The sequence below is a fragment of the Vulpes vulpes genome, chromosome 12 (assembly GCF_048418805.1).
Source record: "Vulpes vulpes isolate BD-2025 chromosome 12, VulVul3, whole genome shotgun sequence".
Classification (NCBI taxonomy): domain Eukaryota; kingdom Metazoa; phylum Chordata; class Mammalia; order Carnivora; family Canidae; genus Vulpes; species Vulpes vulpes.
This window is the reverse complement of record NC_132791.1, coordinates 19,892,789-19,920,446: the sequence shown is the minus strand read 5'-3', so window position 1 is coordinate 19,920,446 and position 27,658 is coordinate 19,892,789. Positions and strand designations below refer to the sequence as shown.

Sequence of the window (27,658 nt, the reverse complement as noted above, 5' to 3'; positions counted from 1 at the left end):
GTGCTACACTCTTTATGGACCATCTCATTTGATTCTTCCAACATTCCTATGAAGTAAGTGCTATTATTATAACTATTATTGAGGCCTAGCAAGGCAGAGGGAGAGGCAGGCTCCCTGCAGACAGCCTGATGCAGAACTCAATCCCAGGATCTGAGGATCATGACCTGAACAAAAGCCACCCAAGTGCCTCTGTCCCTATGGTTGTTGTTGTTTTGTTTTTTTGCTTTTTCCAGAATGTCATAAATGGAAGCAGATATTGGCCTTCTTATTTTTTTTAATCGGGATATTATTTACATGGAGTAAAATGTATGCTTTTTCGTGGAGAATTCCAAGTTTTGACAAAAAACACATGGTGCTATAATCACCACCATAATCAAGACACAGAGCTATTCTCTCACCCCAGATATTCCCCTGTGCTGAGCTTCTTTGGTCACCCTTTGTCCTCATACTGGCAGTCAGTGATCTGTTTTTTGTTCCTATAATTTTGTCTTTTCCAGAAAGCCATATTAATAGAAACGTAATGTATATAGCTTCTGCGTGCACCTTCTCTAACTGTAATGCATTTGACATTTATCCATGTTGTGTGTATCCGTAGTTCATTTCTTTGCCGCTGAGCAGTATTCCATCGTACGAATGCACCTAAGCGTGTTTATCCACTCATCAGTTGAAAGACATGCAGGTTATTTCCCCATGTGGCATTATGAATTATTCTTCGTATGTTCTGCTGGATTTGCTTTGATAACATTTTGTTGAAGCTGTTTGCATTTATATTCATAAGGAATATTGGACTATAGTTTTTCTTTTTTTTTTTCATGGGCGCAGGGGAGGGAAATGTCTTTGTCTGCTTTGGGTGTTGGGGAAATGTTGGCCTTATAAAATTACTGGGAAGTGTTTCCTCCTCTTCTAGTTTCTGTAAGAATTTGTGCAGAGTTGGTATTCTTCATTGCTCGAATAAGGTGGTATTCGAATTCACGAGTGAAGCCATCTGGGTCTGGAGTTTCCTTTGTTGGAAGATTTTCAATTATGAATTCAATTTGTTTAACAGACACAGGGCCATTCTTGTTATCTATTCCTTCCTGAGTGAAGCTTTGGTAGTCGTGTCTTCCAAGGGATTTGTCCATCTCATCAGAGTTATTAAATGTATTGTTATAAAGCTAGAGACAAGTCAGTGCTGAAATAACCAAACATATGAGTGAATGACTCGCCTAAAGCAACCACAGCCAACAAAGAACAGAAATTCTGGGTTAGGAAATAATCTGATATTCATGAAGAACTTCATGTTCTTTTGAAATGAGTGAGTTTATTAAAAAGTACAATTATACACAAAGATGTAAAGCAAAGTCTTATCAAAAAATTGGAAACCACATAAATGTCAAAGAAAGTTAATGTGGTATATTCACTTGCTAAAATATATATTATATATTGTTTAAACACTGTAAAAATGTGCATAGCTAAGTCTAGAAAAAAGTACACCATAATGGTAGTAGTTATTTGTTGAGGTTTTGAGTCTATGGAGTCTTTTTTTTTCCTCTCTTTTTTATTTCTTCCAAATTTGCTATATAATATTTTTTATTGAGACAAAAAATTAACGAAAAAAACCCGTTATTCCTTCTACCTCTTGTGGGGCATAACTAGAGTTTCTATCAAACACGGAAGCTAACACTCAGTAGCCTCTCAATAAATGCAAGGACTAATCAAGCAAAGGTTGATATCTCAGAGTTGAAGTCTCCTTTCTGGTGAGGCTCAGCTGTTGCCAGCACTGCTGCTTCTGCTGTTGCTACTACCCTCACTGTCAGCAATCTGAACTCATGTCCCAGCCCTGGCTGCCCCCTCAGGTCCTACTGTTACCGGAGACCACCCCAGGTGTACTGCGTATGCACACGCAGTGGCCAGGCCATCTGCTTGCTGTGTGCACTGCTCACCGTCCCCATGGGGCCAAGCCCACACGTGCAAGCCTTGCTACCTCGTATATCTCTTCCCACTCACATGCATGCTCCATTATCTCATTAGACTTCACTTACAAAACGCAAGTTCAAAGGTAAAATTACTCAGCATTTCCAGATGATAACAGCAGAAAAAACCCCAAGTGTCCTGTGTAATTGCACAGATCACATACCTGGCAAACCAGTCTGGTAAAAACATGGTGCTGTGTGCAGCAGAAGCCTAACATGGAGTGGTGTCCCTTAGAAGCCAGGATGGTGACAGGGCAGGCCCCAGTAGCTGATATTTCTAGAACACACATACCTAAAGATCCACATCCACTCCATAATTACAGCCATGTAATTACCTAGGTTGCAGAGGGTAACAGGAAACAAAACACCATGAGGACAGAGAACATTTCTTGGTTTTGTTTAAGCTATACCCCCAGAGCCTAGCCTAGTGGCTGGCACTTAGTAGGTAACCAATAAATATTTATTAAATATAGTTATAGAGATTCTTATCCTTACTCCTTCTCATTAGCTTGATAGCCCCTATACATCCTTTAAGATACTATTCAAAATGCCCCTTCCTCCAGGAAGTCTTCTGCGACCCTTCCAGAGTTAGTGATTCCTCCTATGCTTTTAGTTCATCTTGTGCAACCCTCTATATCAGCACCAAGCTGAAGCATGAGGTTATAAGGCAGCACCTTACATAAATCCTTGTAGTTTGGTTTCATTCCCTTAGGAATTTTGTTAACTATCAAAAACCCTAACCCCATCAACTAGGACGAAACAAATTATTCTATGGCATTTTCTTTTTTAAAAGATTTTTTATTTATTTGAGAGAGAAAGAGAGAGCACAAGGAAGGGGAGGGATGGGCAGGTGGAGAGAGAAAGCAGACTCCCCACTGAGTGGAGAACCCGAGAAGGGACTCCATCCCAGGACCCTGAGATCATGACCTGAGCCAAAGGCAGACACTTAATTGATGGAGGCACCCAGGGACCCCAGTATGGTATTTTCTAAGAAGGAAAGTATTTTGTCTATTAATCATCCTTCCCTCCATTTTACCAAATGCTTTTATTTTAGTCTTAAAATGTTTCTATTTCCTTATTTATTTATTTATTTTTTAAATTTTTATTTATTTATGATAGTCACACAGAGAGAGAGAGAGGCAGAGACACAGGCAGAGGGAGAAGGAGGCTCCATGCCCCGGGAGCCCGACGTGGGATTCAATCCTGGGTCTCCAGGATCGCGCCCTGGGCCAAAGGCAGGCGTTAAACCGCTGCGCCACCCAGGGATCCCATCTATTTCCTTTTTTAAAAATAAAGTTTTTATTTTGGAATAAATTTAGTTTTACAGAAAAAATAAATTGTGTAGATAGTACAAAGAGCTCACAAATAGCCCTTGTCCAGTTTTCCCCTTTGTGACCCTCTCATGTTGCCATGGTACATATGTCAAAACAAGGACATTTGGCATTGGTACAGACCTAGTAAGTAAGTCCCAGACTCTACTTGGATTTCACCGGTTTTTCCATTAATGTCCTCTTACTGCGACATGACCCAATGCGGGGCACTGTGTTACACTTAGCTGTCCTGTCTCCTCGTGGTCACCTCTAGGCTATGATAGTTTCTCAATCTTTCTTTATTTTTTCATGAGCCTGACAGTTTCAAGAAGTTCTGGCCCAGTAGAGAATGTTCTCTAATCTGGGCTTGGCTAATGTTATTCTCTTTTTTTTAAAGATTTATTTATTCATTCATGAGAGACAGAGAGAGAGAGAGAGAGAGAGAGAGAGAGAGAAGCAGAGACATAGGCAGAAGGAGAAGCAGGCTCCATGCAGGGAGCCCGATGAGGGACTGGATCCCAGATCCTGGGATCATGACCTGAGCTGAAGGCAGCTGCCCAACTGCTGAGCCACCCAGGTGTCCCTGGCTAATGTTATTCTCATGCTTAGACTGAGGTTATAGATTTATGGGAAGAATATAACAGAGGTGAAGTGCTCTTCTTATCACGACATACCAGGTGACATCTGCCATCACTGGTGTGGTTCTCCTTGATCACTCATTCGAGGTGGTATTTGCCAGGTGTCTCTGATGGAAAGTTAACTACTTTTTCCTTTCTACATTCTAGTCTTTGGAAGCAAGGATAGAGTCTAGAATCTTATTTTATAGGTCCCATAGTACCTATCACCCTACTGTAATTGTTCTTTAAAACAAACCAATGAACTATGATCACTTGAAAATATACTTAACCTCAAGCTTTAAGGGGAAATTTGCCTGTCAGACTCAATGATCCAAGAATCACTATAAACTGAACTATGCTGTGTTCCTCCGATTACAAAATCACCCTGATTATGAACAGGTAGGATGAGAGTGTCACAGCACTGCTTAGTACTGTTTGTCATAAGCAGGACTCACGTCTCCAACTCTGGTTGCATCTGGCCCCTCTGACAAACGACATAATCGTTCTTGCTCTGTCCCAGATATTGTCCTGGGCTCTGTGGCTTTGACCCAGATGTTGAACTGTTCCAACCCCTTTCTTGTACAGTAGGGGAAACTGAAGACCAGCAAGGGAGAGGGCTTGGCTGAAGTCACACAGCTCTTGAGTAAGACAACCAGAGCTAGAACCTGAATCTCTCAGGTCCTCAAGTTCACAGTAGTACTAGTGATAATCTGGGCCCTCCCCCTTCCTCAAATCTCTGTTCAGCCAGGAAGGATTCTCTGCTTTTCTGCATTGCTTTCCATCCCAGGCTCAGTATCTGAGTCCCTATTGCATCACCAAGCCTGAGTCTAGCATGGAGGGTACAGAGGAGAATGATCACACGTCTGCACATCCCTCAAGGAGCTCCTGGTAGGCAAGGCGACGTTCCCTTGAGGGCTTTGACACATGCCTAGGGCAGAGTAGATGTAAATAATTGTTGGATGAATGGATTAACAGAAACACATTCACCAGCCCCTTCTACCTGGTTAAAGGCCATTACCCACCTTGATGGTAGCATATTCCAGTCCTTGAGAACACCCATCGGCCCCAACCATACACCAACCTGTGTGCTTTGTTTGGGTAATGAGCTACTGGCAGCCCCTCCCCTCCATGAACCTACAGTCTGAGGGCAGGGACCATGTCTGTCTTGTTCATCAACTGGATCCCAGCATTTAGCACAGATAGTAAGCACCTACTGGATATTTGATGAATGAGTGATTGAATGTGATCCCAGGCACAGAGAAGACTAGGCTGTCACGTACACACAGATGCAGCTCCCCACATTTCTCGCCAGCTGCCAGGACGTCACATCAGATGCAGATTTTCAAATAGAAATGAGAAGTTGAATGTTTGAAGCTAAACAAAGCAGTGGGCTGAGCCAACTTGCCTTAAAGGAAAGCTGTTTCCCCCTCCACCCTGCGTGGTACTTGGGAGCCGCCAGCCCTGTCCTGCAGCCAACCCTCAGCTTCCACCATCTGTACCCAGTCAGGGCATGTGGGGCCAGGGGCTTCTGGGAAGAAGGTCATCTGCTACCTTCCCCATCCTGGTGGCCAGCACAGATCTGGCTTTCCTCCTGCAGTCCACTTCGCTCGTGGCCCACACACCAGATCCTAGGGCTGGGGCCGGCGGTGGAAGAAGTCCACATTCGGTGGTGGAAAAGAAGAAAGGAAATCTAGCACCTGGTCACCCACTTGGCTGGACACATCACCTGTGCTGGCTTGCTTGTAGCTTATTACAAATGAGATACAGAGGTCATCACAGCCTTTTACAGGTGTAGAAACTGAAGCTCAGAGAGATTGCTAAGTTGCTAAGGCCACAAAGCCTGTCAGTGGCAGAGCTGATTCGGCCTCATCTCTGGTCCCAGAGCTTTAAGTCTATCTCAGGCTATGGGGAAGGTTTTTGGTCCCTTTATCTTTCTCAGTACCAGAGTAATTCCTTTTTTTTCTTCTTCAGTTCATGTAAAATGCCACCAGCATGATTCACTCTTATTTGTTTTTGTTTTTAAGGCTAAGTCCTGGGGGTGGGCTACAGTTACAGTTATGGAGCTATCAGCCATTCACCCCCTGGTGTGAATTACTCCAATCCCTTTGCTTTCCTTCTGATTCTGACCTCCAGCTGAGGCTCCCTTGACTTGGAAGAGGTGGAAATGTTGTTAAGGAAAGAGAGTCAGGGTCACTTCACGGCAGTCAATGTGCAGTTGAGAAAAGGAGGTCAGGAGCAAGGAAGAGAGGTATCCAGAAGCCAAGTTAGGAGAGCAGATAGAGCGAGACCCCAGGTCAGGAATAGAAAAGATGATTCCCAACACTACAGTAAGTTCTTCAAACTGAAGGCTCCTGGTGAAGGTCAAGGCAAAGGTGAGGTGGGGGGTGAGGAGTGGAGGGGAAGATTCAGGTTTTCAGAAAGAGAGGGTCACCTGGGATATAATGGTCTGTCCTGATAAAGGAGGTCCTAGCCACTTTCCACTGCCCCTGTGTCAGGGAAGCACCAGTGATGATAAGCTGTGTGCCTTGACCAGCCAATCCCCATTTTTTGGTATTAGATCATTCCAAGTCATCTTCTCTTTGCCTTTTTTTCATATTAAAATCTGGGAACACAGAGGTCAATGGCTGAACATTTATAAAAGAGACAAATCAGTCACTGCACACTTCTGAAAGATAGACAAAATGCTTCAAGTTACCTGGAATTTTGCAAAATGTCCCATTGGAGGAACTAAAAATTGCCAGTTCTAGAACAGAGACAGAACAGTCAGCTGTATTCATTCTCTATTGTTGCATAACAGATTGCCCCTAAACTTAGCACTTGAGAATCCCTGGGTGGCTCAGCGGTTAAGCGCCTGCCTTCGGCCCAGGGCGTGATCCTGGAGTTTCGGGATCGAGTCCCACATCAGTCTCCCTGCATGGAGCCTGCTTCTCCCTCTGCCTGTGTCTCTGCCTTGCTCTCTCTGTGTCTCTCATGGATAAATAAAATCTTAAAAATGAAATAAACTCAGCACTTAAAAATATTTATTTATTCATAAGAGACACACAGAGAGAGGCAGAGACATAGGTGGAGGGAGAAGCAGGCTCCATGCAGAAAGCCCAATTGGGGACTCCATCCTGCATGGGATCGGGACCTGAGCCAAAAGCAGACATTCAACTGCTGAGCCACCCAGGCGTACCCAGACTTAGCACTTTTAAACAAGTTACTGAGGGGCAGGAATCCAGGAATGATTTAGCTGGCTGGTTCTGGCTCCAAGTCTCTCATGGGGTTGTGACCAAGCCATTGGCAGCCCCCTGACAACTTGCCTGCGCTGGTGGATCCACTTCCAAGTGCGCTTATGGGATGTTGACAGCCTGAAAGGATGCCACAGCTTGTCAGAGGTGCGTGTCCCCAAAGCTCACATGGCAGCGTGCTTCCCTGGAGGAGGAGATCAGAGAGAAAAAGCCCAAGACAGACGCCTCAGTCTTCCATGATCTAATCTCGGGTGTGACACGGCACCATCACTCACCATCGCTCACGTGTGCGGGATGGGGCTACGCAAGGTGGGCAGGGTGTGGGTGCCATGAGCCAGGCTCTTCGGGGGCTCTCTTGGGTACTTGCTACAGCATTTTTTTTTTCTTAACCAAATTTTCATTCAGACCAAACTAATATCAACCAACATGATTTCACTCCTGTTGCCGTCAGCCGAATCACAGATGGCTTTGAACCTGAATAGAAGTATGAATGAGGGTATCTCCCCGTGAGGGTCTTTGCCTGAAATTTACCACCAATTTATTATTTATTTTTTATTTCTCCACCAGATTTCAAGAGGTTTCCATAGATAAGTATGCATGCAGCTCCAGAAGCTGTTAGAGCGAGACAGCGTATTTGTTAGTGTAGGACCAATGATCGGTTAGTTCAACATGGGACCTCTGGTCGCCCCCTATTGTAGACACTAGAGGGCAACATTAGCCTAACCCCTAATCTCTAGAGGTGAGGGGATCCACCCCTCAAATTCCTCTGTTAGCAGAAGAGCACTTGACAACACATCTGGCTCTTTTTTTTTTTTTTTTTAAGATTTTATTATTATTTATTCATGAGAGACAGAGAGAGAGAGAGAGAGAAAGAGAGAGGTAGAGACACAGGCAGATGGAGAAGCAGGCTCCGTGCAGGAAGCCAGACCTGGGACTCAATCCTGGGTTTCCAGGATCACGCCCTGGGCCAAAGGCAGCGCTAAACCACTGAGCCACCCAGGCTGCCCCCACACCTGGCTTTTCTGAGCCTTCCTTCAAAGGAATAAACAGCTTTCCCTGAGGCAACACCTTCATTAGGCTAAGAAGACCATACTGGGGAGCTTGACAGGAGAAAATGCTCCACATCACTTGCCATCAGGGAAAAAATACAAATCAAAACCACAATGAGATACCACCTCACACCAGTGAGAATGGTGAAAATTAACAAGGCAGGAAACCACAAATGTTGGAGAGGATGTGGAGAAAGGGGAACCCTCCTGCACTGTTGGTGGGAATGTGAACTGGTGCAGCCACTCTGGAAAACTGTGTGGAGGTTCCTCAAAGAGTTAAAAATAGACCTGCCCTACGACCCAGCAATTACACTGTTGGGAATTTACCCCAAAGATACAGAGGCAGTGAAACAACGGGACACCTGCACCCCGATGTTTCTAGCAGCAATGTCCACAATAGCCCAACTGTGGAAGGAGCCTCGGTGTCCACTGAAAGATGAATGGATAAGGAAGATGTGGTCTATGTATACAATGGAATATTACTCAGCCATTAGAAACGACAAATACACACCATTTGCTTCGATGTGGATGGAACTGGAGGGTATTATGCGGAGTGAAGTAAGTCAATCAGAAAAGGACAAACATTATATGGTCTCATTCATATGGGGAATATGAGAAATAGTGAAAGAGGTTATAAGGGAAAGGAGGGAACTGAGTGGGAAAAATGAGGGAGATAAACCATGAGAGACTCCTAACTCTGGGAAACGAACAAAGGGTTGCGGAAGGGGAGGTGGGTGGGGGAATGGAGTGACTGGGTGACGGGCACTGAGGGGGGCACTTGACGGGATGAGCACTGGGTGTTATACTATATGTTGGCAAATCGAACTGCAATAAAAACAAATTAAAAAAAACAAATTGAGGAGCTTGTCTCTATTTTCTCTAGAGGTCCCAGATAATATTAGATCCTTTAAAAAAAAAAAAAAGACTTTATTTGTTTATTTGAGAGAGACAGAGACAGAGCATAAGTGGGGGGGGGGGGGGGTAGAGGGGGAAACAGACTCCCCACCCAGCAGGGAGGCCCACATGGGGCTCAATCCCAGGACCAGGACTTGAGCCAAAGGCAGACACTTAGCCACTGAGCCACCCAGGTGCCCCGATAATATTAGATCTTACCACAGTTGTTTGTGAGAGACCTTGATGGGCCCCCTTTCCATCATTTTATTGTCAGCGGAATGCTTTGTTTTTCCCTGATTTTTGACCCGTCTCTTTCCTTTATGATGGATTTTTTTCTGGTTTCACTTAAGTCAGCTGCCTTGTAGCCGTGGGCTGATTAATGCAGGGGCAAGGACAGATTATAAAGTCGCATACCATGCCCCTGGGGCTGACTGTAAAATGGAAGAGGGTCTTTGCAGATGTGAGTAAGCCAAAGATCTTAAAATGGGGAGACTTTTTGGATTATCTAAGTGGACCCTAAAAGCAGTCACAAGGGTCCTTATAAAAGGCAGATCCTTATAAAAGGGGGCACCTGAGCGGCTCAGTCGGTCAAGCTTTCAGCTTAGGTCATGATCCCAGAGTACTGGGATCGAGTTCCCTGTCAGGCTCCCTGCTCTGCAGGAAGTCTGCTTCTCCCTCTCCCTTTCCCCCCCTCCTCTGCTCCTGCTCTGTCTCTGTCTGTCTCTCTCTCTCCCTCTGTCTCAAATAACTAAATAAAATATTTTAAAAAGAGAGAGAGAAAGAGGCAGATACTGTGCTGCTCACTTTGAAGATCAAGGAAGAGGCCATGAGCCAAGGAGCCAAAAAAAAAAAAAAAAAAAAAAACAGTTTTGAAACTGAAAACGGGGCGCCTGGGTGGCTCAGTGGTTGAGCATCTGCCTTTGGCTTAGGTCATGATCCTGGGGTCCTGGGATCGAGTCCCGCATCGGGCTGCTTGCATGGAGCCTGCTTCTCCTTCTGCCTGTGCCTCTCTCTGCCTCTCTCTCTCTCTCTGTGTGTGTCTCTCATGAATAAATAAATAAAATCCTTAAAACAAAATAAAAATAAAACAAAACAACCCTAAAAATAGCAAGGAGATGGATTCTCCCTTAGAGGGAGAACAGAGGGAGTCTGGCCCTGACACCTTGACTTGGTCAGTGAAACTGATTTCAGACTTCTGACTTCCAGAACTGTAAGGGAATAAACCTGCATTGTTTCAAACCATAAGTTTGTGGCCATTTGTATCAGGGGACAATAGCAAATTAATACACTGTGTCACGTTCATTTGGTACAATCAGGAAGATTTAGAGCAGGAAATAAACACATCTGCTTCCAGAGCTGCTAGAGGTTTCAGGCTCACATATGCCTTTGTTGTTAAGGGGAAAAGAAACTAAATCCCTAGTTCCTCTGAGAAGGTAACGGATGACACTGATTAGCGGTATATTCAGATGAGGCCTGGGGAGTTAGACATGCTGGGTTAGAGTCCACCACTCTTTAGCTGGGCGACTTTGAGCAGATTATACAACACCATCTTCTCAACTCTGCCCACACATTAGAATCACCCAGAACACTTCAAATCATACCCGTGATCAGGCTCCATCCCTGAAGATTGACTCAGGTGGTCTGGGGTGGAACTTGGGCATCGGTGTTTTTATAAACCCCCTGGTGATTCTAACGTGTGGCCAGGCAACACCCCTCTAAATCTGTTCCTCCTTGGAGATAGAAATCAGAGGTCGGTTACCTATATGTGGGTGTGATGAGCCTTGAACAGGCAACACGTGTAAAGTGCCTGGCACAGGATAAGCCCTCAACAAATGTTAAGTAATATTATACTTCAATAATCTGACAGATATCTTTCAGCACCCTCTACCTTATCCACTTCTAAAATTTTCAGGATAAATAGAAAGGTTCAGTAGATCACTAATATGGTGACATTTTCAGGTATACTTAAATCAAACATTTCATTTTTTAAAAGATTGTATTTATTTATTCATGAGAGACACAGAGAGAGGCAGAGACATAGGCAGAGGGAGAAGCAGGCTCCCTGTAGGGAGCCTATGCAGGACTTGATCCCAGGACCCCGGGATCATACCCTGAGCCGAAGGCAGACATTCAACCACTGAACCACCCAGGTGTCCCTAAATCAAGCATTTCAAATTCCAGGGAGACATAAGGCAGGATCTAATCAGACATCTCTCTGGCTTCATGGGATTCCCATGCCACTCAAAGCACAGGCCAAGCACCTGGTTCAGTGTCACCTGCGTGAGTATCTTGCTCCCAGCATGCCTTAAGGTTGTAAGAAATTACCCATTTACGCATACTCAGAAAGGGTAGAGCCTATTTGGCAGGCAGAGGAAGATTTTAAAAATCCTTCAGGTTTTAAAACCAGGAGTTCGGTTTACTATGGACTTGAGGGCTCCCTGAGGGGGTGACCTCGAGTTTTCAAAAATAATTGCTTTTCCTCTACTATGCTCCTCAATGCTCTTCAGCTGGAGGCAGGAATAGTTTCCCAGCTCGAGATCACTTTGGAATGGAGCCCAGGGACTGCAAGCCCCGGGAGCAGGAGTGAAGACAAGAAGCAGGGGCAGACCCCTGTTGGTGGGGCCTGAAGCCTGTACATCTGGAGCAGGAGGGCCCTCTCTGCCAGCCCCCGCTGCTCTGTGAAGCGCAGAATGGTGGCGCTGATTAGAAGACCATGATTAAACAGGCTTGCAAATGTGGTTTGGAGAAGAAACAGCCCCGCTCAGTACAGCAGCTCCTTTGTCCCCGGCAGAGATGGCTTTGGTGGGATGCAGTCTGAGACTCTGGCCTCCTCAACTGGGGGATGATTCGGCGCCCTCATACCCCTCCTCTTTGCTTTTCTTTTTGCTTGAAAACAAGATTGAATTATCTCTTCTTTCCTTCTAGGTGTTGAGAGTCTGGAAGCCCTTTAAATAAACATGCCTATTAAAGGCACTGATCTGTCCCCAGCAGGCAGTAATTACACTTCCAAGGCCACCAGCGTAGTGTGGTGGCTTCAGGGTGCAGAGACAGAGACTTGGGGTTCTCCTCCATCATGCCCTGCCCTGACTGCCAGGGTCTCTCTGCCTGGCCTGGGGCAAGTCTCTGTCCCTGCTTGGGATTCAGTCTCCTGTCTTGTACAATCAGGGTAACAACGCTCCTAGTTCATATTCTTCCTGTCACAGTGATAACCCCTTTGGCTCAAGTCATAAATGACATTGCAGGACTCATTTTCCCAGGTGAAAAGTGCTAGTACTGCCATATGGGTGCTTTCATATGAAATGATCACCAACCAATTTGTAAGCAGCCAGTGTCTGAGCCCCCAAGAGCCCACCTATATCTACTCTGGCCTCCTAACCACTGCCCTGAGACCCCCCCCAAACCTCCTCATGACTCAGCATCCGAAGGAGTCCTGCCTGGCCCAGCAGGCTCTATGTTCCTAGTCCGTGTGGACTTCTGGTGTTCAGGTTTTGAATGGCACACCTAGCTCCTCCATAGGCTCAAGCACCACCTGGTGCTGTATTGTCTGCCTGAGGAGCCTCTCCCACCCTTTACACACCAGAGTGGGGTAAGGGACAAACTCACAGCCCTGGGAAGTCACTGCCCAGAAAGGGATCCCTGATCTGTCCACCCACCCTCCTTTCTAGCAGGTCATTTGGTCCAAAAAGTTGGTCCTGGGAGGACAGACCTGGCCAGCTGTCCTCTAGACCCTGTGAAGGATTCTCACCAGGCCAGGTGGAGGCCACACGCCCTGGTTCCTGCCCCTGAGTCGCTTTATGCTGCCCCTCCTGAACATTCCTAGACACCTCAGCCCAGGAACAGAGCTGGGAGGGATGATGGAGCCACAGAGACCCCTGGAGCTGCCTCAGGGGTCCTCTGGGGGTGGGGAGGTCCAGGGAGCAGCTCCTTTTCACCTGGATTGACACTGACCTTTTTTTTTCTTTAAGATTTTATTTATCTACGAGGGAGGGAGGGAGGGAGAGAGAGAGAGAGAGAGAGAGAGAGAGAGAAAGAGAGAGAGAAAACACAAGTAGGGAGGAGGGTTAGAGGGAGAGGGAGGAGCAGACTCTCCACTGAGCAGGGAGCCCAACCTGGGGCTCAGTCCCAGGACCCTGGGATCATGACCCGAGCCAAAGGCAGACTCTTTTTTTTTTTTTTTTTGTATTTTTTTAAATTGGAATTCAATTTGCCAACATATAGTATAACACCCAGTGCTCATCCTGCCAAGTGCCCCCCATCAATGCCCCTCACCCAGTTACCCCATCCCCCCGCCCACCTCCCCTTCCACTACCCCTTGTTCATTTCCCAGAGTTAGGAGTCTCTCATAGTTTGTCACCCTCTGTGATATTTTCCACTCATTTTCTCTCCTTTCCCCTATAATCCCTTTCACTATTTTTTATATTCTCTGAATGAATGAGACCATATAATGTTTGTCCTTCTCCGATTGAAGGACACCGATTGAGTGATTTACTTCACTCAGCATAATACCCTCCAGTTCCATCCATGTTGAAGCAAATGGTGGGTATTTGTCGTGTCTAATGGCTGAGTAATATTCCATCATATACATAAACCACATCTTCTTTATCCATTCATCTTTCGATGGACACCGAGGCTCTTTCCACAGCTTGACTATTGTGGACATTGCTGCTATAAACATCGGGGTGCAGGTGTCCCAGCGTTTCACTGCCTCTGTATCTTTGGAGTAAATCCCCAACAGTGCAATTGCTGGGTCGTAGGGCAGGTCTATTTTTAACTCTTTGAGGAACCTCCACACAGTTTTCCAGAGTGGCTGCACCAGTTCACATTCCCACCAACAGTGCAGGAGGGTTCCCCTTTCTCTACATCCTCTCCAACATTTGTTGTTTCCTGCCTTGTTAATTTTCCCCCTTCTCACTAGTGTGAGGTGGTATCTCATTGTGGTTTTGATTTGTTTTTCCCTGATGGCAAGTGATACGGAGCATTTTCTCATGTGCTTGTTGGCCTTGTCTATGTCTTCTCTGGTGAAATTTCTGTTCACGTCTTTTGCCCATTTCATGATTGGACTGTTCGTTTCTTTGCTGTTGAGTTTCGTAAGTTCTTTATAGATCTTGGGTACTAGCCCTTCATCTGATGGGTCACTTGCAAATATCTTCTCCCATTCTGTGGGTTGTCTTTTAGTTTTGTTGACTGTTTCTTTTGCTGTGCAGAAGCTTTTTATCTTGATTAAGTCCCAATAGTTCATTTTTGCTTTTGTGTCCCTTGCCTTCATGGATGTATCTTGCAAGAAGTTGCTGTGGCCAAGTTCCAAAAAGGAGTTGCCTGTGTTCTCCTCTAGGATTTTGATGGATTCTTGTTTCACATTTAGATCTTTCATCCATTTTGAGTTTATCTTTGTGTGTGGTGCAAGAGAGTGGTCTAGTTTCATTCTTCTGCATGTGGCTGTCCAATTTCCCCAGCACCATTTATTGAAGAGACTGTCCTTTTTCCAGTGGATAGTCTTTCCTGCTTTGTCGAATATTAGTTGACCATAGAGTTGAGGGCCCATTTCTGGGTTCTCTGTTCTGTTCCATTGATCTATGTGTCTGTTTTTGTGCCAGTATCACACTGTCTTGATGATCACAGCTTTGTAGTAGGAAAACCTGAAATCCAGCATTGTGATGCCCCCGGCTCTGGTTTTCTTTTTCAATATTCCCTTGGCTATTCAGAGTCTTTTCTGATTCCACACAAATCTTAAGATGATTTGTTCCAACTCTCTGAAGAAAGTCCATGGTATTTTGATAGGGATTGCACTGAATGTGTAAATTGCCCTGGGTAGCATAGACATTTTCACAATGTTAATTCTTCCAATCCATGAACACGGAATATTTTTCCAACTCTTTGTGTCTTCCTCAATTTCTTTCAGAAGTGTTCTGTAGTTTTTAGGGTATAGATCCAAAGGCAGACTCTTAACTGAGTGAGCCACCCAGGCACCCTGACATTGACCTTCTGTGTAAGACTTCATTTGGGTCTGTGGTCTAGCCCAGTCCCCTCACTATATGGACATTTAGGCCCAGAGGGCACACAGTGAGGCAGGTAGTATGGAACCCAGGCCTCTGGCCCCAAGCCCAGGTCTCTGCCCACTACATCTTGTGTCCTCTCTCATCTGTGGTTCCATCCTCCTCATTGTTGCAGACATACTGCTCTGTCCTGGGGAAGGAATATTCCATGCCCCATAATTCTTATGAACAGATGTGCAATGGGAAACACCTTTCTTATTCCACCCCTACGGCAATTTCCCCAACTTGCATCTGTGGCCTTAACCAGGATGCAGCCTATATGAAAAGGTTGTGTAAACACCACACTAGATACCAGGTGAATAATAAATAAGACTTGCTATGAATGCTAGTCCAAGCCTCCCTCCCCCCTCCTTAGCATGATATGATACTTCAGGCCCCTCCTGGTATGTCACCCTCCCCAATCCAGCCTTGGCTCTCTTACTGCACCCCACCTTGCCCATCCCATCCTAAATACCTGCGAGCAGGAACTACTCACAGCTCCCCACGCCACCCAGGCCACCCCTCGTTTCTGGTCTTTTGCACCTATAACTCAGCTTTCCAGAAATGCCATCTCTCCCCTGGCCCTCTTCAGCTTTCAATATTCAGATCAAGTATTACCTCCTCCAGGAAGTCTCCCAAGACCTTCCCAGGCTTTATCGTGTTCCATTTCTTGTTTCTTTTTGCTCTCTTGGCACCCTGGGGCTTTCTCACAGAGACACTGTGTAAGAGAAATGCACCAGTTTCCACATCTGTGTGCCTCCCAATCTGCCTCAAAGGCCTGAGGACGGGGATAGTGCCTGGTTCATCTCTGCACTGCCAGGGTCTCTGCACCAGGGTCATCCCTAATAGATGCTGAGTGAAGAGAGGAAAGATGGAAGCAGATGCTTATTAGTGTGGAAACAGTCTTGGAAGCAGGAGGAGAAAGGCAAGGGTATCCTGAGCAGTGGCTCATCCCCACTCCTCTGCTCTGGTCCGGTGTTCCTGGAGCTAGGAAGCCCTTCCTTGCACATTCATTGGCAAATCTGCCCCAAGTGTCACTAACGGCGGGGCAGCATCCCAGGCCAGCAAGTGTGTAAAAATACACTTGGCGTCTGCCAACACTTTGTACTTCAGTCATTGCCTCATTACAGCCTAGAACCAGCGGTGATAACAGGATGGGAAAGTCAACTGACGGTTTTACAACTAGCACATGTGTGGGGCCGAAGTTTGTGGTCCAAGGACTCTGCTAACAATTTATCAGCCAAACCATAACCTCCTGGGCCTTGATCCTCCAATGGCCCTTCTGTGCATCTCATAGCTTATAGCCCCTCCTTTGACAGTGGGGAGGACTGGGGCTGGGAGAAGGAAGCTACCCAAGGTCACACACACCCATCCCCTTGCCCCTGGTGCCACCCTGGCCCTGTTCTGTGATTGCTGTCCAATAATTAACTGTGCATTTAGATAAAGACATAGACCCCTCAGACCCACCCATGAGGGGCACAAAGGGACAGATCCATTGCAGAGCCTTTGATCCAGGAGGACAGATTCTAATGATCTGGTGACATAATCCTATCACGTTTTTTGACTTTTTATTATGAACCAGTTTAAGTATACACAGAAATAAATATAATGACCTCTCTGTGCCCATCAGCAGCCAGCTTAAGTAGTTCTTGACACCTGCTGTTTTGGGTAGTATAACTTGGAATCATCTCTACCCCCTAGGAATCTAGAAGAGACACACACTACAACCAGAATAATCTTTAAATTGCAAACTGGATCCTTTCAACTTGCCTCCTTCTTCCTCAAAACTCTAGTGGGATTCTGTGCCGTAGGAAGGAAGGCAAAGCAGAGCTCCATCCACCCCAGACAGCCCATCTCTGCACTTCTTTGAAGTGAGAGGAAAAGTTTGCTTCTCTCTTAAGCCACTTTTACTTTGGGTTGTCTCTAATTTCAGGAGTCCACAAAAAGCTACATACTGGAGTCAGTAGAGGAGCTTAAAAACAAAATCAAGAGCAGCTCTGGTGGCCCAGCAGTTTAGCACCACCTTCAGCCCAGGGCATGATCCTGGAGACCTGGGATTGAGTCCCACTTCCGGCTCCCTGCATGGAGCCTGCTTCTCCCTCTGCCTGTGTCTCTGCCTCTCTCTCTCTCTCTCTCTCTCTGTGTGTCTCTCATGAATAAATAAATAAAATCTTTTAAAAAACCCAAATGACAATGAGGAAAATTAGACAATCTTGTGCAACACCAAAGGATTCTGACTGGGGATCAGAAGTGTTGCTCAGGCATTGATGCTGTAAAAAGCTGTCCAGGTGATGCTACTACCATGTAGTCACAGTTGAGAACCACTGTTTAATGATCTGTGTCTGAACTATTTCTTTTTTTTTTTTTTTTAAGATTTTATTTATTTGGGATCCCTGGGTGACTCAGTGGTTCAGCACCTGCCTTTGGCCCAGGGCGTGATCCTGGAGTCTCGGAATCGAGTCCCACATCGGGCTTCTGGCATGGAGCCTGCTTCTCCCTCTGCCTGTGTCTCGGCCTCTCTCTCTCTCTATGTCTATCATGAATAAATAAATAAAATCGTTAAAAAACAGATTTTATTTATTTATTCATGAAAGACACACAGAGAGAGGCCGAGACACAGGCAGAGGGAGAAGCAGGCTCCCTGCGGGGAACCGATTCAGGACTCGATCCCAGGATCCCGGGATCATGACCTGAGGCAAAGGCAGACGCTCAACTACTGAGCCACCCAGGTGCCCCTGTGTCTGAACTAGTTCTAACTGACACAGACTTCAGCTGAAAAGTAATCTCCCGAGAGGTCCCAGGTGGGAGGAACTCAGGGTCCCTCCTCTGTTCTTCCACAGAGCTTGGAGCTACTCTCTACCAGAGGTGTATGGTAGTTTATGCCAGCAGTGTGGTCGGGTCAAGCTCAGAGGAACTCCAGGGTAGAACCACATTAGGTTTATCCCCGGGGCCTGGCCCAGGGGTCAGAGATCTTACTTGGGCCTCCAGAACAGTCTGGCCCCTTCCCCACACCTCCAGCCTCTTCCAGAGCTATTTGCCCCTTCACCTCTCTTGTCTGTCTTCTCCCAGTTCCTTGAATGCACTTGACCTCTCTCCCATCTCAAGGCCTATGCTATGCCTATGCCTGTCCCTGTTACCTGCAACTTTCACCTGCTTCTTCATTACCCCTTGCTCGTCCTTCACACTCTACCCTTGCTGTATGAGGCCTGGTCTTGGCACTAGGAGCACTGGCATCCCTGAGTGACTTGTTAGAAATGCAGAATAGAAGGCATTTATAGTTAACAGGGATTAATGAGCTCCCCAGGATATGGACTATGCTATGACGGGCAGTTCTGACTCAAAAATATGACTGGGGTGGAGGCAGAAGAAGGTCCCTTTTCAGAACAGAGGAATGCTGGGTGAGCAAAAGAAACAACGTCCGCTGTAATTGTGGCATCTGTACAGTGGAAGGCTGTTGACCACTAGGCCTGCTCCAGCTAGACCAGAGCCCATGAACTCGAATGACTACAAGGGCTATAAATGAGTGAGCCAATGTATTTGTTTTCCATTTGTTAGCTATTATAAATTATCACAAACTTAATGGCTTAAAACAATACTAGCTTATCTTACAGTTCTGTGGGCTCTGAAATGTGTGTCCCTGGACTAAAATGGAGGTGTTGGCAGAGCTGTGTTCCTTCTGGAGACACTGTGGGAAAATTGTTCCCTTGCCTTTTCCAGCTGCTTGCGTGCTTTGGCTCACGGCTGCATGACTCCACCCTCTGCCTCTATCACATCTCCTCTGATGCTAATATCCCCATCCCTCTTCGATAAGGATCCTTGTGACTCCATTGCACCCACCCCTCTCATCCGGTATAATCTCCCTACCTCATGATCCTTAACGACAGATGCCCTGCGCTGCCCCACATTCTACTTCCATGTCCCTGTGATTTGTGTGTTTGTGCGAGAGCCGGGATTTAGCTTGAACTCTGGCCACACACCTCCTGTGGGTCCTTGGGCAAGTCCCTCTCCCTTTTTGGCTCACAGTTTACTCAACTATAACCTGAGGTGCAGAGGGAGGGTAGGAGGAAGGAAGGCAGGCAGGTGGAAGGGAAATGGAATTAGTGGTCAGTACTCAGGGCTGGTTGTTTGGTTTGACAACATTCAGACTTTGGTCGTGTTCACACAATGTAAACTTCACAGAGTATAGAGGTTCACTCAGGAGAAAAGGACAGGGAGGCAAAGGGTTTATTCTCGTTTGCTTTTACATGCACTTTTATTTTTAAATTTTCATTCCCTGCAGCTCCCTCACTATCTTGACCCAGTTTCCATCTCTAGTTCAAAGGCAGAGAGCAGGGGCACCTGTCGGGCTCGTGGAGAATAAATGCCCCGTGCAGCTTGCATGTCTTTTTGTTCAGAATCTGTCTCATCTGTTCATTGTCTCAGAGCCAGGAATCTTCTCTAGTAACTTCCTAGACATATAAGGCCCCAAAATGCTGAAGGATAGAAATAGCTTCTCTTCTCCCACCAGGCCAGTGTAAACACATCCCTGGGTGACATTCCTTGCTGACAATGACCTGGCTGTGGCTTGTGTTATCTCACTATTTCCCCTCCAATCCTTTTAGTCCAAACACTCACAGTGGCTCCAGGCCCAACATCCGTTATAGAGGCCTGGATCTTTTTTTGCCAATTAGGAAGCTGAATCGAAAACATTCCTGAACAATAGTCAACTCTCCGCAAAAATAATTTATGCCTTTTACCCTGAACCACGGCACATGTGTCCTTGTCTCTAAACTATAAATGTCAAGCATTGTGGAAGGTTTTTGCTTTTTAACTTTTTGGATGCTTTTACAAATGCCTTTCAATGGGACAACTTTGGTGAGTTCTGATGACAGCCACAGCTTATGAAATGTCAAGGGTGGGCATGCTGAATGGACTCTATAGATAGAGACAAAGCATTCGCTGGATTAGTGCCTTTCTGAAAACCACCCATGGTAGTCACAGAATCCCCAAAGAGCAGATAGGTTGGTCCTCCCCAAATATAGTTGTATACCAAGAGCATGTGGAGAATTTAAAAAAAAAAAATCCTGGGTCTCAACCAACACCTAAAAATTTAAAATCTCTGAAGGTAAGACCTAGAGAGATTGTGAGGTTGGGTTTTTTTTTTTTTTTTTTTTTTGGTTTTAGGATTTTTTTGGGGGGGATACTTTTTAGGCAATTCTGATGCACATCTAAGTCTGGAAGCGACCTGTCTTCTTCAGTCCTTATTTAGTGCTCCCTTGTACAGGGTTTTGCCAAATGGTTGTCTATCTCCTCTTGTATTCCTCCAGTGATGGGGGGTGGGGGGTTGCCGTTCACTGCCTTTCTATTTTTTTTTTTTCTTTTTGGTTCACTGCCTTTCAAAGCAGCCCCTCCTATCCTTCCTTAGCTGGCTCTGCTTTGTCAAGAAGTTCTTTTTTTTTAAAGATTTTATTTATTATTTATTAATGAGAGACACAGACAGAGAAGCAGAGACAGACACAGACTGAGGGAGAAGCAGGTTCCCTGCAAGGAGCCTAATGTGGGACTTGATCCCAGGACCCCGGGATCACAACCTGAGCCAAAGGCAGATGCTCAACCACAAACCACCCAGGCGCCCGGCAGGAAGTTCTTCCTCTGCTCCCTGTAACTGCCCCTCACTCCACAGATGCCTGTTTTTGTCCTTTGGAGATCTGGAGGGTGCAAACTTGTCCCGTGGGTTCTAAGGAATGGACACACCAGTTCTTTCTCGGCTGTTCTTCGCAGGACACAGCCTTCAACCTCTCCCTATGGGGCCACTTCCTGTCTGCCACTGGCCTCTCACCTGCCACAGCTTTCTCAGCAGCATGAAAAGTGATACTTCTCTTGTTGTGGACTCACTGCTTCTGTCAATGAGGCTGTTAATAATTGACTGAATTATTATTAAGTCAGTCCATCATGGAGTGCCAAGTGCCCAAGGGGTACGGGGTTGGCCATGTGCTGTGGGGGAGGCGGAAGGGCTCTGCAAGGGACTACACCATTGCTGGGGGAGCCGGAGGAAGCCATGAACATAGCCGTGGCAAGACGCGGGATGGGCTGCTTTGAGCAAAGAACTACATTTTGCGTCCAAGGATGTAAACATGCTAAGGGTGACATGGTAACAAAAGATTCCAAAGAGATGTAGCTTAAGGAAACAATAATGTGAGTCAGTCAGGTTCAAGCAGGAAAACAGGAATACTCAATATGTGCAGAAGCAGGGATTTGAAACTACTGATTCAGGTGATGACCGAATTGCTGGAAGGGCTGGAGGGAGAGCCAGACCTCCAGGACAGAGTCCCAGCACCAGATGGATGTGGCCCACCAGTGTCATTACTGTGTGAGGCCACCTCTGGAGCTGGTTAGCTGCAGGCACAGCCCTGCAGCCATGATTCAAAGAGCAGGTGGTCCGAGTCTAGGGGTGGCACCCACAGCTGCCACCCCGTATCCAGGAAGCTGGAGAAGGGACCAGGAAGGCTAATGCAGAAAATCCTCAAACCTGCCATCATGTCAGCGATGCCCTCAAAGGGGCGGGACAGTACCCTCCCCCTTCCACATTTGGCAGGGTTGTCGCTAAATCAGAAGCACCTAGTTAGCACAGAACTCTAGCTGCAAACAAGGGTGGGAACACAGCTCTTAGGTTCCCACCACCCTCTCCAACCAGAGGGAAGGCGCAGTGGAGGCCGAGTGAGAGATGTGCATTCAGGCTTTATGGCAACAAGATGGCCACAAGCTAAGTGTCCATGGACTGTCTACCCTACCACAGAATTCTGTGCCACTTGGGAGAGGCCAGTGTTGCCTTTTAGTTAACATGACATGAGAAAAGGTTCACAATAAGTCATAATAAGTAAAAAGACAGGAAGAACGATAGAAAGAAAGCAAAGGAAAAAAAGCAGGCAGCAGAATAGAGGTCACCATATAATTTCTTTTGTATTAAATGAATTTTTGAAAAAAAAATACAGTTAAAAATACCTGCAAGATAAATGGCACCTTTTGGGTGAAAGGATTGAAGCTGTTTTTTCCCCCCAGAGGTCAAAAATGTAATTTCGTAATGATGTAAGGTCAATACGTAAGTCTTAATGATCATAAACATATTATGTACCTAATACATGAAGCAAGGAATGACGGAATGCAAAGAAGTAGCTCCGCACAATCCTTACGGATTTTAACAGTCTTCTCAGAAATTGACAGAAAAACTGTCAATGGAAGGTATTCCTTAAAATTCTTGCAATCAAAAAAAAAAAATTCTTGCAATCTTTTCCGTGTTTTCCAAGTTTTCTAGGTTGTGCATATATTCTTTTTGTCCCAGGCCCCAGAAAATGCATTTTTAAAAAGCACACAAAGAACATCTCAGAGGTACGGGGCAGGGCAGGGGGTAGAGCGGCGGCGGGGGGCGGGGGGGACCGAGAGGGGGCGGCACCGAGGGGTCCCCAGGGGCTGCAGAAGCGCACGCCCGGCTGCAGCCTACCTGTGGCGGCGAGGGCCTGCCCCGGGGTCTCCCCGCTCCCCCGCGAGCGCCGGGGGGCCGCAGCCCGCGCGGGGAGTCTCCGCGGGTGGGGGGAGCCGGGAGCGAGGAGGGGGGCCCTGCCCCCACCGCCAGCGGGAGGAGCGGCCTCGGCCGGGTCCGGCGGCTGAGCCCAGCGCGGAGGCGGCCGGGGCGAGCAGCGAGCAGCGGCGGAGCGGAGCGCACCGGAGTGGAGCGCACCGGGGCTGACCAGCCGGCGGCCGCAGGTAGCCAGCGCCCTCCCCTCGGGCCCCACGCCGCGCCCCGCCCCGCCCGCCCTGGAGGGGGGACCCCCAGGGACCCCAAGGCGTGCACTGTGGGACCCCCTGGACGCTAACACCCCTGCGCCTGCACCCGGGTCGCCGGGTGGTTGCTGTGGGGCTCGCAGGACGCAGATCCGGGCAAACCTTCCCCCCTTAGCTCAACCTCAGGGCTCCCGCGCATCCAGCCCAATCTGGCCGAGAGCCGCATCCACCCCACTCTTGCTGGAGGCCAAGGCACGTACCCCTCCCCGCAGAAAGGGTGTAACCTTGCTAACAGCCAGTGTTACTGCAGGTCACTTATTAATTCACCTCATTGGAGGAGCCGCTCTTGCCGTTGGTGCCACTCGTACAGGGTGGTCCAGAGCTCTGGTGCTTGGCGCGGTGGGCACTAGTGCTGGGAACCGGAAGAAATCGCCCACAGTCGGGAGGAAACAAAACTAGGACTGTGGGAATCCAGGCTGAGGCTCCTGTTCTTACTTGCTGTGTGTTCTCGGTGAGTCCCTGACCTCTCTCTCTGATCCCAGTCTTCTTCCAGAATGGGGGTCATGATCCTCTGCCCAGATCACTCCAGGGTTTACTGGGAGTCTCCTGGACTTAGGTGCTAAGAAAATGGCCTGCAAACTGTCAAGCGAGGTATGCTGCGAGCAGTGATCTTCCAAATGCAAGTGAAGGCTCCAACCATGGACCCCATTTAAGCCCCTAGAAGAGGAACAGCCTTTGCTTTTAGCATGAAAGATTTGCCAACCTTGGTCTATGACTGTGTCTCTGTTTAGCCCCTCCACCCCCACCTCCCCATGGATTGGTTACCTCCACTTAGCCTCCCTTGGGTTCCCTCCCGGCCTCAGACCCAGATTCAGACAAAGCTGCTTCTGTCCCAGCATGGGACAGAGCACTGAGCAGAATGGAACTTGCATGCACCCCTGACAGGTCTGCTGGCTCAACTATCCTTCAAGGGAGGGCTTTCTTGGGGCAGCACTGCTCTGTATGAAGCTGAGGCACCTGGCTGGGCTTTGCTTTCCAGGATGCCCCGTGGCAGAGGGTTGGGGTGGAGAAGCCAGGTGCAATCCCTCTTGGCTGCTGGATGGGTCAAGACTCAAGTGAGACAGAGAAGGTGGAGGGGTTGATATGGCTGAAGAGTAACTGTTTCAATGAATCTAGGAATTTCATACACCTGTGTATGAAATTCATACATGAATTTGTATTCATACATATGTATGAAATGCATTTCATTGAATACATTTTGTATACTGTTTAAATGTTATAGCTGTTGTTTTTAATAAAGTCTGCATGTTTCAGAGTTTTAGGCAAGAATAAACAGGCCCTTCTTTCCAGCGGCTCCGAGACTTGCTACCCTCCTGAGAAGCTGAGACCTGTGCCCCGGAGGGCCAGGCTAGGCTGGTTCCTGAGGGTGCTGCTGGCTCTGATGTGTTGGGGCCGAGGGCTGGCAAGCTTTTTAAGTGCACAGCCCCATTCAGTGTAGCCCCATGAGGCCTTTCACATAAGAGGAAACTGAGGCACGGGGGTGAAGTGAAGCAAGCCCTTGTCTCAGAGAACAACTCTGTCTCTCAACCCCTTTGGTTTCTTCCCCATTGTTAGGTCAAACCATGAACAGTGTTTGTGGAAATTTTGATGCGTATCACTGAGCAACTAGCTGTGGAGCAGCTGCTCTGTGGCAGGCATGCTTTGAGGCATCAGGGACACAGCAGTGAATGAACCAGGAAAAAAAATGCCTGACCTCTCAGAGTTGATGTTTTACTGGGGTGAGGCAGACAATAAACACATAAGTACACATAAGTGTGTAAATATACTATTTGGTGTCACAGGTGGGGAGAGATAAAGCATGGGGGAGACAGGGGGCTGATGGTGAGTAGGGTGGCAGTTTTATAAATTTTATAAAGGGCAATCAGGGAAGGCCTTGCTGAGCAGGTGACATTTGATCCAAGACCCAGAAGAGGTGAGAGAGTGAGCTGGAGGATAGATGGGACATGAGGGCGTTGGACCAGAGGTTCCATAGGGCCTTTATACCCTTGACAATCCATTTTTTTAGAGGTGGCACCTTTACGCTGGCATCTTAGAACGTCCGGGCTGGTGGGCCTTTGTGTGACCACCTGGCCATCTCTCACCTGTTCCCTCTGTTTCCTCCTGTCCCCCTGCAGAGTCAAGAGCATGCTGCGCTTCCTGGCGCCCCGGTTGCTTTGCCTCCGTGGCAGGACCGCCCCCTACTCTTCCGCAGCAGCCCTTCCAAGCCCCATCCTGAACCCGGACATCCGCTACAACCAGCTGTTCATCAACAATGAGTGGCAAGACGCAGCCAGCAAGAAGACCTTCCCGACAGTCAACCCCACCACAGGAGAGGTCATTGGCCATGTGGCTGAAGGGGACCGGGCTGACGTGGACCGGGCAGTGAAAGCAGCCCGCGAGGCCTTCCGCCTGGGGTCTCCGTGGCGCCGGATGGATGCCTCAGAGCGGGGCCGCCTGCTGAACCGCCTGGCCGACCTCGTGGAGCGGGATCGCGTCTACCTGGCCTCACTGGAGACTTTGGACAACGGGAAGCCTTTCCAGGAGTCTTACGCCTTGGACCTGGATGAGGTCATCAAGGTGTACCGGTACTTTGCTGGCTGGGCCGACAAGTGGCACGGCAAGACCATCCCCATGGATGGCGAGCACTTCTGCTTCACCCGGCATGAGCCGGTTGGTGTCTGTGGCCAGATAATCCCCTGGAACTTCCCCTTGGTCATGCAGGGCTGGAAGCTCGCCCCAGCGCTCGCCACCGGCAACACCGTGGTCATGAAAGTGGCAGAGCAGACCCCCCTTTCCGCCCTGTACCTGGCCTCCCTCATCAAAGAGGCGGGCTTTCCCCCGGGGGTGGTCAACATCATCACCGGCTACGGCCCCACGGCAGGTGCAGCCATCGCCCGGCACATGGATATCGACAAAGTTGCCTTCACCGGCTCTACGGAGGTGGGCCGCCTGATCCAGAAGGCGGCCGGCGACTCCAACCTGAAGAGGGTCACCCTGGAGCTGGGCGGGAAGAGCCCCAGCGTCGTGTTGGCCGACGCTGACATGGAGCACGCCGTGGCGCAGTGCCACGAAGCCCTGTTCTTCAACATGGGCCAGTGCTGCTGTGCCGGCTCCCGGACCTTCGTCCAAGAATCCATCTATGATGAATTTCTGGAGCGAACCGTGGAGAAGGCTAAGCAGAGAAGAGTCGGGAACCCCTTTGAGCTGGACACCCAGCAGGGGCCCCAGGTAGACAAGGAGCAGTTTGAACGAATCCTGAACTACATCTCGCTCGGCCAGAAGGAGGGGGCCAGACTGCTGTGCGGCGGGGAGCGTTTTGGGGATCGCGGTTTTTTCATCAAGCCCACAGTCTTTGGTGATGTGCAGGATGACATGAAGATCGCCAGAGAGGAGATCTTTGGGCCCGTGCAGCCCTTATTTAAATTCAAGAAGATAGAGGAGGTGATCGAGAGGGCCAACAACACCAGGTACGGCTTGGCTGCTGCCGTGTTCACCCAGGACCTGGACAAGGCCATGTACTTCACGCAGGCGCTCCAGGCTGGCACGGTGTGGGTAAACACCTACAACATTATCACCTGCCACACGCCCTTTGGAGGGTTTAAGGAATCTGGCAATGGGCGGGAACTGGGGGAGGATGGGCTTAAGGCTTACACGGAGGTGAAGACAGTTACCATCAAGATTCCGCAAAAGAACTCGTAAGAGAAGCTACCACAGGGACCCCCCCTCCAGTCCACAGGTTCCATAATCACCTAGACCATGGTTGCCAAATAGTTTTTTTAGCCTCAGTCCCCACTTTATTTGTTCCATATGAACTCTAATAGGGAAGCTCAACAAATAAAACAATTAAAATGAGAATTGCTCTTGGTAAAGCAGGGCCGGGGACCAGACCTGGAGTCCTATCTAATAGCGCCTCAGCCCCAGCCACCTTGGTGGCCCGGAGTTATTTCCATGAAATCTTGGGAGTGTCTGGAAAATAGATGTAAAACTACTGATCTGGGCAGTGGCTTTTAGTTCTTGCTTCTGATCCGAGGACTTCCCAATGGATTAACCTAATGGCTTAGTAGATGGACTCGGTTCAGACGCAGGATTTGAAAGCATTAGGAGTGTCAAACTAAGTGGGTGCCAAATCTTGGCCCCATTTTTCAATGACTTAACCTAAAAAATCAAGAATGCTTTTCCTTTAAGTACCAGTTGCTGGCTATTTTGCTTGCTTAACCTTCATTTTGCTGCTGATTTTCTTTAATTTGAGGGAGAAGTGAGCAAAGAATGCATTTATATAAATCATTCCTTTAAAATAAATAACCCAAGTGTCCATCAGCTAGTGAGTGGATAAATGAAATGTTTCCATGGAATATTCCTTGTGCCATTCAGCCATAAAAAAAGGAATGATGTACTGACATTCATTATAGTATGGATGAACCTTGAAACCATTAGGCGGAATGAAAGAAGCCAGACATACATACAAGGCCACATATTGTATGATTCCATTTACATGAAATGTCCAGGATAGGCAAATCCAGAGACAAAAAAGTATATGAGTGATTGCCAGGTGTTGCGGGAGGAGGGAATGGGGAGTAATTGCTAATGGGTATAGGATTTCTTTTTGGGAAGTTTCGAAGGGTTCTGAAAATGGATAGTAGTGATGGTCACACAACTTTGTGAATATACTAAAAAGTACTGAATTGCACGGTGATTCACATAAAAGGATGATTTTTATGATATGTGAATTAATTTCAATTAAAAATCAAATAAAAGATATTCATACGTTGTTTGCCAA

At 47.6% G+C, this 27,658-nt stretch overlaps 1 protein-coding gene and 1 long non-coding RNA gene across 4 annotated transcripts; one reads left to right on the top strand and one right to left on the bottom strand.

Moving 5' to 3' along the window:
* Window positions 1–256: 256 nt before the first annotated feature.
* Window positions 257–23,278, bottom strand: LOC112930828 (uncharacterized). Its single transcript, XR_003237209.2, has 3 exons — window positions 23,170–23,278; window positions 2,117–2,287; window positions 257–1,171 (listed from the first exon to the last, which is right to left on the bottom strand). It is a non-coding gene; the product is annotated as an uncharacterized lncRNA (long non-coding RNA).
* Window positions 22,439–27,658, top strand: ALDH1B1 (aldehyde dehydrogenase 1 family member B1). 3 transcript variants are annotated; one of them, XM_072727894.1, is made up of 3 exons: window positions 22,439–22,824; window positions 23,153–23,353; window positions 25,017–27,658. In XM_072727894.1, the coding sequence occupies exon 3, from the start codon at window positions 25,027–25,029 to the stop codon at window positions 26,578–26,580; it is 1,554 nt and encodes a 517-aa protein (XP_072583995.1). In that variant the 5' UTR covers window positions 22,439–22,824; window positions 23,153–23,353; window positions 25,017–25,026; the 3' UTR covers window positions 26,581–27,658. The 3 variants fall into 3 exon arrangements, with proteins under 3 accessions (XP_072583995.1, XP_025869039.2, XP_072583996.1); XM_026013254.2 differs by lacking the exon at window positions 23,153–23,353 and having other exon boundaries at window positions 22,714–22,824; XM_072727895.1 differs by lacking the exon at window positions 22,439–22,824 and having other exon boundaries at window positions 23,308–23,493.

What these genes read in the sequence shown, in the direction of transcription:
- ALDH1B1 (XM_072727894.1), top strand. Translation starts at nt 25,027, where the DNA reads ATGCTGCGCTTCCTGGCGCCCCGGTTGCTTTGCCTCCGTGGCAGGACC.